The sequence below is a fragment of the Penaeus japonicus genome, unplaced genomic scaffold (genome assembly GCF_977035675.1).
Source record: "Penaeus japonicus unplaced genomic scaffold, GWHDUDI00000001_assembly GWHDUDI00000015, whole genome shotgun sequence".
Classification (NCBI taxonomy): Eukaryota; Metazoa; Arthropoda; class Malacostraca; order Decapoda; family Penaeidae; genus Penaeus; species Penaeus japonicus.
This window is the reverse complement of record NW_028234417.1, coordinates 5564892-5577391: the sequence shown is the minus strand read 5'-3', so window position 1 is coordinate 5577391 and position 12500 is coordinate 5564892. Positions and strand designations below refer to the sequence as shown.

Below are 12500 nucleotides of genomic sequence, written 5' to 3'. Positions count from 1 at the left end.
GCCCGCTCGGAGCCTGGCGTCACGCGCGTCTTTAGTACAGATTACGAACACGAACGGGGGAGGGGCGGGGAGGGTGAGGGGTGAGGGGTGAGGGAGGCACTCGTGGCACTGTACTCACTTTTCCCCCGTTCCCTCTTCCTCCTCTCCCCCTATCCCTTAGACTCTCACTCTACTCTCTCTCTTTCATTTGTCTTGTTCTTCTATTTATGTTTTCCTTTTCTTTCCTTTTCTCCCTCCCCCCTTTCTTTCTCACTCTCTCACTCTCTCTCATTCTCTCCCTCTCTCCCTCTCCCTCCCTCTCCCTCTCTCCCTCTCTCCCTTCCTCCCCCCTCCCTCCCTCACCCCCCCTTTCTCTCTCTCTCCCTCCCTCCCTCCCTCCCTCCCTCCCTCCCTCCCTCCCTCCCTCCCCCTCTCTCTCCCTGTACCTCTCCCCCTCCTTATCCTTCTGCCTTTCCCACTCATCTCTCCCACTCACTCTCTCTCCCTCATTTTCAGTTCACTTTCATATTCGGCGTGTGCAAACTTTGTCACATCCTTATATGGCCATATCATTGTATTATGATATAAGATAACAGATTTAGTATATAATATAATCATATTTTTTAGTACATCAGTTGAGAGAATATTATCATAGGGTTCCTTAGTGCTTTAGGATACGTGACCTGAATGTCTGTTTATTTCACTTAGTTTTGTCTAGCGAATTTAGCTATATTTGCTATGTAATTTTAGGATGTTAGATAATTATATCGATTACGCTATAGAGGGTGTCGCTGTTTGTAAGCATTACGAATGGTTTTGCAACAAGAGCAACGATCATTTTTTTGGTAAATTAATGCTAAGACAAGACCCGTTTGTCGATGACAGCAAAAATCATGCATAGTGAAGTGCCAGTTATGTCAGTGTAAGCCCTAAGTTTTAAGAACGTTTTGATTTGAAATGTCAGAGTGATATAACGGTAATCCTTAAGAGCTTTTATTAACGTGTGATAACTGTCAGTGTTAAGTTATGCTTACATAAGAAGAGGTTCTTATTTACGACTTCATTCTAAGAGTACTTTATTTTATTCGTTCGTATGCTGGGCGCCCCCTCTCCTTCCCTCCTTCCTTCCTTCCTTCCTTTATTCAGTCTTTTTTTCTTTCTTTCATTCTTTCATTCTTTCCATCATCCATCCATCTGTCTATCTATCTATCTCTCTATTTATCTATCTATTTATCTATCTATTTATCTATCCATCCATCCATCCATCCATCCATCCATCCATCCATCCATCCATCCGTCTGTTCGTCTCACCATCTCTCCTTCACTACTTTGCTCTCTCTCCCTTCCCTCTCTTCCCTCCTTTTGTCCATTCGTCTCTCCGTCCCCTCCCTCCCCTCCCTTCTTCCCTCCCTCCCTCCCTCCTTTCGTCCATTCGGTTCTCCGTCTCTCTTTCCCCTCCCTTCCCTCCCTTCCTCCTTCCCTCCCTTCCTCCTTCCTCCTTCCCTTCCACACACCAAAACACACACACACACACACCAAAACACACACACACACACACACACACACACACACACACACACACACACACACACACACACACACACACACACACACACACACAAACTCTCACTCTCACTCACTCACTCACTCACTCACTCACTAATTCTTTCCCTCCCTCCCTCATTCCTTCCCTCCTTCCCTCCCTCCCTCTCTCCTCTCCCTCCCTCCTGCTCTCCCTCCTTCTCTCCATCCTCCCTCTCCTCTCTCTCCATCCTCCCTCTCCTCTCTCTCCATCCTCCCTCTCCTCTCTCCCTACCTCGCTCTCCTCTCCTCCCTCCCTCCCCCCCCTTCCTCCTTTCTCCCTCACTCACTCGCTCACTAATTCCTTCCCTTCCTCCCTCATTCCTTCCCCCTCCCTCTCCTCTCTCTCCATCCTCCCTCTCCTCTCTCTCCATCCTCCCTCTCCTCTCCTCCCTCTCCTCTCCTCTCCTCCCCTCACTCTCCTCTCCTCCCTCCCCTCCTTCTTCTGTGGTACGCCAGGTAATTTGTTAAGATTTCGGGCCAAACATTAGCATTAGCGGCGTGCGTGGTCTCAGCTGAAGCCCTCCCAGGGAATGTACTCGCCCCAACACAAGCCAACACATCAAGACCGAGACACAGGGCCGAGGGTATTCAGGCGAGCCTTTGATTAAGTGGTGTTAAATCCGCTCTGTTACGGGGTATTGGTACGTTTCTGTTATGGGGTTACAGGCACTTTTCTGATATGGGGTTACAGGCACTTTTCTGTTGTGGGGTTACAGGCACTTTTCTGATATGGGGTTACAGGCAGCACTTTTCTGTTGTGGGGTTACAGGCACTTTTCTGTTACGGGGGTTACAGGTACGTTTCTGTTACGTGATTGCAGGCACTTTTCTGTTATGGGGTTACAGGCACCTTTCTGTTGCGTCTGAGGTAGGGTTAGGCAAGGTAGGGGGCAGGGGAAGAGGTAGAGGAAGAGGTAGAGGTAGAGGAATAGGTAGAGGAATAGGTAGAGGAAGGGGTTTGGGGTAGGGGTAGAGGTAGAGGTAGGGGGAGGGGTAGGGTAGGATAGGATAGGATAGGATAGGATAGGATAGAATAGGATAAAGGTAGGGGAAGGGGAGGGGTGGGGTAGGGTAGGGTAGGGTAGGGGAAGGGGGGGAAGAAAGAGTCAGCCTCGTCTGGGAGGACGCCAGGGGAAACAAGATGTTTGTTTAGATACGTGGGTTATGTGGAAAATTTGGATTTTTTGGGGTGGGGGAAGCCTGCAGGGTGATAAAAGATATAAGCAAACCATGTCCGACATATTCACTTCTTATCGGCATCTCTCTCCTCTCATCCTCTCTCGGTATATCTATATATATATATATAAATATATATATATAATATAACAAAAAAAAAATAAATAAATATATAATATAAATATATATATATATATATATATATATATAAATATATAATTATACATATATATATTATATATAATCCTTCTCATTCTCTCTCACCTTCTCTCTCTCATCTCCTCACTCTCTCTCTCTCTCTTTCTCTTTCTCTCTCTCTCACTCCCTCTCTCCTCTCTCTCTCTCTCCTCTCCTCTCTCTCATCTCTCTCCTCGGTCTCTCTCTCTCTCTCTCTCACACACTCTCTCTCTCTCTCTCTCTCTCTCTCCTTCTCTCCCTCCCTCCCCTTCCTCCCTCTCCCCTCCTCCCTCCCTCCCTCCCTCCGCCCTTCTCTCTCCTGTGACGCAACACCGTCCGTGTGTGAGAAGGCTTCGCGTTGCCCGGGATCCTGGTGTGGCCTAGCGTGAGTACCGGGGTCGTACCCGGGTTTTCGTTTACGTTTTCATTTCCTTGGCCAGTCGTGCTCTACCTGTCGCACCGATCGGGTCGTGCTCGGCCTTTGATAGTGGTCGTGGTCGTCGTTTTTTTTGTGTGCGTGAGTCCTCCCTATATATATAAGAGAGGGAAGGAATAAAGTTTGGCTGTGTGGTGGTAATATCGAGTCGTTTTTTTTGTTTTTTTTTTATAAGGTTAGGAATATGGTTACGTTGCATTTGTTACATTTTTTTTATTTGTTTTTCGTTTTCTATTTGTTTATTTATTTATATATTTTTTTGGTAAGGGCGATTAACACTGAGTCACTTTAAAGGTTAGGAAGAGGGTTATCTTACATTTATAATTTATTTATATATATATTTTTTTTATCCTGATAAGGGAGATGGAGGTGGGTAGTCTGACGTGATAAAGACTGATCACTCTTATAACAGATCCGCATAGTACAGTGAGTCAATGAGTAGGTTCGTCGTGTCTGGGCCGGGGTTGTGAGGTATGAGTAATCAACGTGCCTTTTGAGCAATCACTTGTTGAGTCTGCTTATTCACTTAAACGAAGCCACGCCCCCCCTTTTTTTTTGTCTTTTTATCTTTCTCTTAGCTCCCTGTTCTCTTCTGTTCTTCGTGCTTTCGTGGTTTGTCCCTCCCACGATGCTTTCTTTATTCTTTTTTTTTTCGGTTGAGAGGGTGAGGGAGTGAGAAGGAGGGGGATGGGAGAGGAGGAGGGGTAGGAGGAGAGGGAGAGGGTTAGGGAGGAAAGGGAGAAGGGAAGGGGTAGGAAGAGAGGGGGAGGGGGAGGGAGGGAGGGAGGGAAGGAATGGAACGGGAGGGAGAGGAAGGAGGGAATGGGAGATGGGAGGGGAGGGAGAGGAAGGAGGGAATGGGAGGGGAGGGAGAGGGACAGGAACAGGGAGAGGGAGAGGGAGAGGGAGAGGGAGAGGGAGAGGGAGAGGGAGAGGGAGAGGGAGAGGGAGAGGGAGAGGGAGAGGGAGAGGGAGAGGGAGAGGGAGAGGGAGAGGGAGAGGGAGAGGGAGAGGGAGAGGGAGAGGGAGAGGGAGAGGGAGAGGGAGAGGGAGAGGGAGAGGGAGAGGGAGAGGGAGAGGGAGAGGGAGAGGGAGAGGGAGAGGGAGAGGGAGAGGGAGAGGGAGAGGGAGAGGGAGAGGGAGAGGGAGAGGGAGAGGGAGAGGGAGAGGGAGAGGGAGAGGGAGAGGGAGAGGGAGAGGGAGAGGGAGAGGGAGAGGGAGAGGGAGAGGGAGAGGGAGAGGGAGAGGGAGAGGGAGAGGGAGAGGGAGAGGGAGAGGGAGAGGGAGAGGGAGAGGGAGAGGGAGAGGGAGAGGGAGAGGGAGAGGGAGAGGGAGAGGGAGAGGGAGAGGGAGAGGGAGAGGGAGAGGGAGAGGGAGAGGGAGAGGGAGAGGGAGAGGGAGAGGGAGAGGGAGAGGGAGAGGGAGAGGGAGAGGGAGAGGGAGAGGGAGAGGGAGAGGGAGAGGGAGAGGGAGAGGGAGAGGGAGAGGGAGAGGGAGAGGGAGAGGGAGAGGGAGAGGGAGAGGGAGAGGGAGAGGGAGAGGGAGAGGGAGAGGGAGAGGGAGAGGGAGAGGGAGAGGGAGAGGGAGAGGGAGAGGGAGAGGGAGAGGGAGAGGGAGAGGGAGAGGGAGAGGGAGAGGGAGAGGGAGAGGGAGAGGGAGAGGGAGAGGGAGAGGGAGAGGGAGAGGGAGAGGGAGAGGGAGAGGGAGAGGGAGAGGGAGAGGGAGAGGGAGAGGGAGAGGGAGAGGGAGAGGGAGAGGGAGAGGGAGAGGGAGAGGGACAGGGAGAGGGAGAGGGACAGGGAGAGGGAGAGGGAGAGGGAGAGGGAGAGGGAGAGGGAGAGGGAGAGGGAGAGGGAGAGGGAGAGGGAGAGGGAGAGGGAGAGGGAGAGGGAGAGGGAGAGGGAGAGGGAGAGGGAGAGGGAGAGGGAGAGGGAGAGGGAGAGGGAGAGGGAGAGGGAGAGGGAGAGGGAGAGGGAGAGGGAGAGGGAGAGGGAGAGGGAGAGGGAGAGGGAGAGGGAGAGGGAGAGGGAGAGGGAGAGGGAGAGGGAGAGGGAGAGGGAGAGGGAGAGGGAGAGGGAGAGGGAGAGGGAGAGGGAGAGGGAGAGGGAGAGGGAGAGGGAGAGGGAGAGGGAGAGGGAGAGGGAGAGGGAGAGGGAGAGGGAGAGGGAGAGGGAGAGGGAGAGGGAGAGGGAGAGGGAGAGGGAGAGGGAGAGGGAGAGGGAGAGGGAGAGGGAGAGGGAGAGGGAGAGGGAGAGGGAGAGGGAGAGGGAGAGGGAGAGGGAGAGGGAGAGGGAGAGGGAGAGGGAGAGGGAGAGGGAGAGGGAGAGGGAGAGGGAGAGGGAGAGGGAGAGGGAGAGGGAGAGGGAGAGGGAGAGGGAGAGGGAGAGGGAGAGGGAGAGGGAGAGGGAGAGGGAGAGGGAGAGGGAGATAGAGAGGGAGAGGGAGAGGGAGAGGGAGAGGGAGAGGGAGAGGGAGAGGGAGAGGGAGAGGGAGAGGGAGAGGGAGAGGGAGAGGGAGAGGGAGAGGGAGAGGGAGAGGGAGAGGGAGAGGGAGAGGGAGAGGGAGAGGGAGAGGGAGAGGGAGAGGGAGAGGGAGAGGGAGAGGGAGAGGGAGAGGGAGAGGGAGAGGGAGAGGGAGAGGGAGAGGGAGAGGGAGAGGGAGAGGGAGAGGGAGAGGGAGAGGGAGAGGGAGAGGGAGAGGGAGAGGGAGAGGGAGAGGGAGAGGGAGAGGGAGAGGGAGAGGGAGAGGGAGAGGGAGAGGGAGAGGGAGAGGGAGAGGGAGAGGGAGAGGGAGAGGGAGAGGGAGAGGGAGAGGGAGAGGGAGAGGGAGATTGGGGGTTGCGAGGAGGTCCTGCCACCATGGGAGCTTTGCACTCTCGAAGTAAGTGTAGCGAGGGTGGGGGTGTGGGGGCGTGTGGGCGTGGTGGGGGTGTGGGGACCGTGGTAGGGGTGTGGGGACCGTGGTAGGGGTGTGGTGGGGGGCGTGGTAGGGGATTAGGGACGGGGAGGATGGGGTTCGGTGGTGGATTAAGGTGGATTAGAGCTGGTGGCTTGTTTTGACTTTTTTTTTCGTGTTGTGGTGTCAGTGTGTGGTTATTGCTTTGACGTCTTTGCAGTGCCACTGGAACATTCTTCTCTAGTGCTTTGTGGACATAGTGTGTTGTGAGGTCATACCTGTTCAGACATTGTGAAGTGAATTCTGTTGTTCCCAGTGCTTTAAGAGACCACGGTGACCTTGCTAAGAGAGTAATCTCAATGGAGAAAAAATTCGTGCTTACCATCAGAAACGCAACGACATCCAAATGTCCAAATATGCTAAAGAAAAAGTGTATAGATAGAAAGATACGACCCCAAACGCTTTCCAGTGATTTGCTTGACAAGAAATGCAATATCTCTTATATCTTATCTTTATATCCAGTCCCCAGAACACATAATGTGGTAGAAACGCGGGTGGAAAGGAGGAGGAAGTATTATTTACACTCGATTTATCCTCCTTGCAGAGCAGTTGAGTCGGGTTGCAGCGTTAAGTAGGTTGGGGATGAGTCAGGGGCAGTCCAGATGTGCTCGGTCGGCTCAGGTGGTCGTGTGTGATTGGAAGCTAGGGGAGCGGAGTGTGAATGAGTGGGGTTGTGCACATGCAGACGAACCCTCCCTCCCTCCCTCCCTCCCTCCCTCCCTCGGCATTGATGGGTTATGCAATATGTTTTGCATAAGGGGGAAGTGACTGGGTGCTTCGTGCTACCGTGTGGAGGTTCGGGTTAATCGTAGGAAGGGTTCTTGAATGAAAGGAGTTCGTGTGTGTGTAGTACATCGCTGGGGTGTGACAGGTAAATAAACAGGGCCTAACGTCATGCTGAATTCAAGGTTATGGACCGCATCTCTTTAACGATGGTATTAGACTTAAAAATCTAAAAAAAAAAATTCAATATGAATCAAGCTAAACCGTCCTCTGAATTACTATTTCTTTCACTCGTTTTCTGACTCGTTTTCTTCATTCATAACTTTGTGTTGATGCCCTGGGACACAGTCTACTAATGCACAAAGCAGGCACTGTGCTTTGGTGCTTGCCATGGTTAAACGCTTAATTGCTTTTACTTTGGAATGTGTTTAAACAGCCGCAAATGATAAACGTTTTAGAATCTCCCAGGATTTCAGTCTATCAAGGGAATGCTTCTGCGCTTTATCAAGTAGTCTAGAAGGCCAGGAGTAGCATGTCACAGTATTCGTTAAATTTCCAGAGTTTAAAAGACACGAAGAAGTGTGACTGACGGATGAGCAGTGTGAATGTGACATGCTCATTGGAAAAAGAGGGATGGGGGTGGGGGGGAGGGGGGGAATCGTCCTAGAATATTTAGATATTTTGGAAACAGGTACTACACCCCATAGTACCTGGAGACAGGTACTACGGGGTGTAGTTTGTCTTTTTTCCTCCTCTCCATTTTTTTTTTCTTTTTGTTATTTCGGTGGTTTTGTTTCTTTTGTATCTTTCTCTCTGTCGTTTTCTTTCTTTCTCTCTTCCTCTCTCCCTCTCTCCCTCTCTCCTTTTCTCCCTCCCTTCCTCTAGCGCCCCCTCTCCCTCTCTCCTTTTCTCCCTCCCTTCCTCTCTCTCTCTCTCTCCCTCTCTCTCCCTCCTTGTCTCTCTTCGTCTATCTCCCTCCCTCCTCCTCTCTCCCCCTCTCGCCTCTCCCCTCTCCCCTATCCATCTCCCTCTCCCTCTTCCTCCCCTCTCACCTCCCCCCACTCCCCTCTCCCCTCTCCCTCCGTCCTTTTCCCTCCTTCTCCCTCTCCCTCTCCCAGCCTCACTATCCCTCTCTATCACCCTATCCTCCACCACTATTCTTTCCTCCACCTTTCGTGTCATCTCCCTCACTTATCCCTCTCTCCACGTGTTCTCTCCTCCCTTGATCTTAAGCTTCCCCTTCAGGTCATGCACGGATCGAGGCCTGTCATGCAGGTAGAGGAAGGGAGGGCATGGATATTCGGTTGACCTCGTTGCTCATCCGAGTTGTTGTGATTGTCTTTATTGTTAATTGTTGTTATTGTTATATTTGTTATTGTTGTTGTTTTTGTTTTTGTTTTTGTTGTATTTTCATTATTGTCATTATTTTTATTATTATTATTATTATTATTATTATTATTATTATTATTATTTATATATATATTTTTGTTGTTGTTGTTGTTGTTGCTGTTTTTGATATTAGTATTAATACTAGTATCATTGATATTGTTATAGTTATTGTTATTGTTATTTCTACTATTAGTTTTTATTAGTATTGTTACAGTTATTATTATTATTATTATTGATATATATATATATATATATATATATATATATATATATTTAATCTTTTAATTATTATTATTATTATTCCTAGTAACAATAGCAGTAATAGTATTATATGTATGTGTATATGTAGTAGTAGCAGTAGTAGCAGTAGCAATAGCAGTAGCAGTAGCAGTAGTAGTAGTAGAATTAGTGATAGTAATGATAATAGTAGATGCAGTAGTATATGTAGTTGTAGTAGTAGTCTTTTTTCTCAATAGGTCTCTATTGTTATTATTATTATTATTATTATTATTATTGTTATTATTATTGTTATTATTATTGTTATTTTTAATATTATTATTATTATTATTATTATTATTATTATTACTATACTTATTTATTTTTGTTGTGAGTACTGTACTGTTAAGGCGAAGAGCATAGGTAGGCGGGGATTGCGTCTTGTGGCGGTCAATGCAGTTTAAAGAGCGTAAGTTCCTACACAGGGAAAAAATACGAGATATTTGATATAGAGCGCAATCAACGGCTTACAGAGAAAAGCTCTCGCAGGCGAAGCAGGGCGGTGCCGCGCCCGGCCGCCGGCGTGTACAGGGCCGACGTGGCCATGGCTGACGTAGGCCTGGCCGGCCCCCCGGGGCAGGACCCCCCCTCCAAACCCGTCCCCCTCAAGTACCCCTTCGAACAGTATGTCAGTAAGTATTGCCCGACGACCTCAGTTAGTGTGGAGAGTGTTCAAGTGTTCCCAATGGTGTGTGTGTGTTTTTATTTTTTATTTATTTATTAATCAATTTATTTATTATTATTATTTTTTTAGGCAGGTTGCTATCCCGAACGGAAAAATAAGTTAATGGAGTTTTTCCAATGGATTATGAGGCAGGCAGTCCATTCTTGCGATGCACATTTTATGAATACATATCATTGCGAACACTTCAGAATACTCTTTATTAGTATAGTAATTTATTATTATTATTATTATTATTATTATTATTATTATTTTAGTATTTGGGAGAAGGGTTTTTTCAAGGTGTGAGGCACTGATTCTCCTTTGTTTTTTGTGATAGGTGAGATGTCTCGTTTTGATTACGTAACAGTTTGTTTACTTTTCATTTCTCTTCAAATTTGAGTGGTGGAATTTCATGCATTATCTACTTCGATTGGAATTGTTTATTTAGGTCTCTCCTTCTCCCCTCACTTTTTCTTTCTGTCCTTCCCTCTTCTCTCTCTCTCTCTCTCTCTCCTTCTCTCTCTCTCTCTCTCTCTCTCTCTCTCTCTCTCTCTCTCTCTCTTTCTCTTTCTCTCCCTCTCCCTCTCCCTCCCTCCCCCTCTCTCTCTCTCTCTCTCTCTCCCCCTCCCTCTTTCCCTCCCTCCTTCCTCCTTCCTTTTTCTTCTCTTTCCTGCTTCCTTCTCCTTCTCCTTTTCCTTTACCTCTACCCCCGCTTCTCTTCATCCCCGCTCCTTCAGAAACGTCTTTGCTGTCATTTCGTTGCGGTTTCTCCCCTTCGGCCTTGAGTCGCGCGTCGGAGCTGCAGTCACGATACCTCCCCATCTCCCCCCCCCCTGTCGTGATTCTGTGTGTCTTCTGCATCACGTATCTTCCCCCTCTCCCCCCCCCCCCATTCTTATCCTACCCTCACCCCTACATGCTCCGTATTCCCTTTATCATGTGTCTCATTTCTCCTTGTTGCTGTTCTTCATGCTCTCTTTTAGAAGTGTTTTAGATGCTGCGCGGGAGGGGATAGCTTGGTACTCCATGGTTGGGCTGATGAGTGTCTTATAGAAATGCAACTGTATTTTTGAGCTCATTTTCTTGTATCCTTTTAGTTTGGCAATATTGGTACTTGGCCATTAGTAATTTTTTTTTTATGTGGATACTCCTTGAGTCCCAACTTCCACGGCGAGTATTGTTATTTTGTTTTCGAAATGTATTCTTTCTTGGCCAACTACTACCTCCCTCGGCTTTGCTGCTGTAGCTCTTCAATAGAAGAACTACACAACCAATACAAAGTGGAGGCTATAAACACTATAGACTCTACGACCTAGCGATCCTAAGCGAAGAACTAACAGCACGTTCACTCGAAGAGAACAACATCCTGCTGGTGAACGACCATTACTGGTGGAGAAGAACAGCGCCGTATACCGAGGGCGGAGAGAGAGAGCCGATCCCAGGCTATGCAGCAACCGGCTACGAAATTATCCCTTGAACTGAAGGACAACCATGACTATATCTGTGTAAATAACCTTAATTTGTTATACAGTCGTTATATTTGTAAATGGAATTGTGTGAATCAAGTTTGGATAAGCAGCAAGTAGATCTGCACTACTACTTTCTACATCGATCTCTGCTTCATTTTCCAACTTTTCTCTTCCTATGCTTCGCTGGCTTATTCTACTTTTCTGCTCCTCCCCCCCCCCCTTCACCCCTCGAGGCTGTGTATCTCCTTCGTCGTTATGTACCTTACGAATCCTCCTCCCCCCCTTATGTATTCTCAACCCCCCCTCCCATCTACCTACCTCCTTGTATCCTCACTCCCCCTCCCTCCCATCTACCCCACCTCCACGTATCCTCACTCCCCCCCTCCCATCTACCCCACCTTCACGTATCTTTACCCCCCCCCCTCCCATCTACCCACCTCCACGTATCCCCACTGCCCCCTCCCTCCCATCTACCCCAGCTTCACGTATTCTCACTCCCCCTCCCTCCCATCTACCCCACCTTCACGTATCCTCACTGCCCCCTCCCTCCCATCTACCCACTTCCACGTATCCTCACTGCCGTCTCCCTCCCATCTACCCACCTCCACGTATCCTCACTCCCCCTCCCTCCCATCTACTCCACCTTCACGTATCTTTACCCCACCCCCCTCCCATCTACCCCCCTCCCCGTATCCCCACTGCCCCCTCCCTCCCATCTACCCCAGCTTCACGTATTCTCACCCCCCCCCCCTCCCATCTACCCCACCTTCACGTATCTTTATCCCCCCCCCCCCTCCCATCTACCCACCTCCACGTATCCCCACTGCCCCCTCCCTCCCATCTACCCCAGCTTCACGTATTCTCACTCCCCCTCCCTCCCATCTACCCCACCTTCACGTATCTTTATCCCCCCTCCCATCTACACGTATCCTCACTCCCCTCACCCCCTATTCTACCTCCGCGTATCTTACCCCCCCCCCTTCCCCCACTACCCACCGACTACACCGGGTGTGATCTGTGACAAGGATCTGTTTCGCGGTTATTGTGCGCGGATGGTGTTTATTTATTTATTTGTAGTTTCTGAGAAGGTGATTGTGTTTGTTAATTGACATGCTGGATTGTTTTGATTGTTATGGTTTTCCCAATGTGTGCGCGTGCGTGTGCACATGTGTGTGTATGTGTGTGTATATATATATGTGTGTGTGTGTGTGTGTGTATGTATATGGGTGTGTGTGTGTGTGTATATGTATATCATATATATATGTATGAATATGTAGTGTATGTGTGTATATGTATGTATATGTATGTATGTATGTGTGTGTGTGTGTGTGTGTGTGTGTGTGTGTGTGTGTGTGTGTGTGTGTGTGTGTGTGTGTGTGTGTGTGTGTGTGTGTGTTTGCGCGTGGGTGTGCATGTGCATGTGTGTAAGCTTATGTATATGTTTATCTGAGTGTTTTTTAAAAAAACGTTACGATCATGTATAAAGCAAATGCTAATCAGTTTTTAATGCTTCGTTAGTCATAAAGGGTAAGTGTCGTAAGACTTGAGATGGATTTGAGGTCACGCGTTATGCAGAGACCGTTCCGCTCTGGCTGGGGGCTGGGGGGTGAGGCAAGTGTTGTTGTTATTATTATTGTCGTTCAATTGTTATTGTAATTTGATTATTATTATTT

At 48.9% G+C, this 12500-nt stretch overlaps 1 protein-coding gene across 12 annotated transcripts in view; it reads left to right on the top strand.

The window, feature by feature from the left end:
* LOC122263588 (paxillin) overlaps positions 1-12500 on the top strand; it is a 216717-nt gene that overhangs the window by 91142 nt on the left and 113075 nt on the right. For 7 of the 12 annotated variants that reach the window (XM_086544418.1, XM_086544414.1, XM_086544402.1 and 4 more), the window contains exons 1-2: positions 6183-6231; positions 9120-9326. The exons of 3 other annotated variants lie outside the window; for them this stretch is intronic. In XM_086544418.1, the coding sequence (XP_086400544.1) occupies positions 6210-6231; positions 9120-9326 (229 nt within the window). In that variant the 5' untranslated portion in view covers positions 6183-6209. Of the gene's footprint in view, positions 1-6182; positions 6232-9119; positions 9327-12500 lie in introns of those variants that run through there. 2 more of the 12 variants (XM_086544403.1, XM_086544409.1) reach the window with 2 other exon arrangements.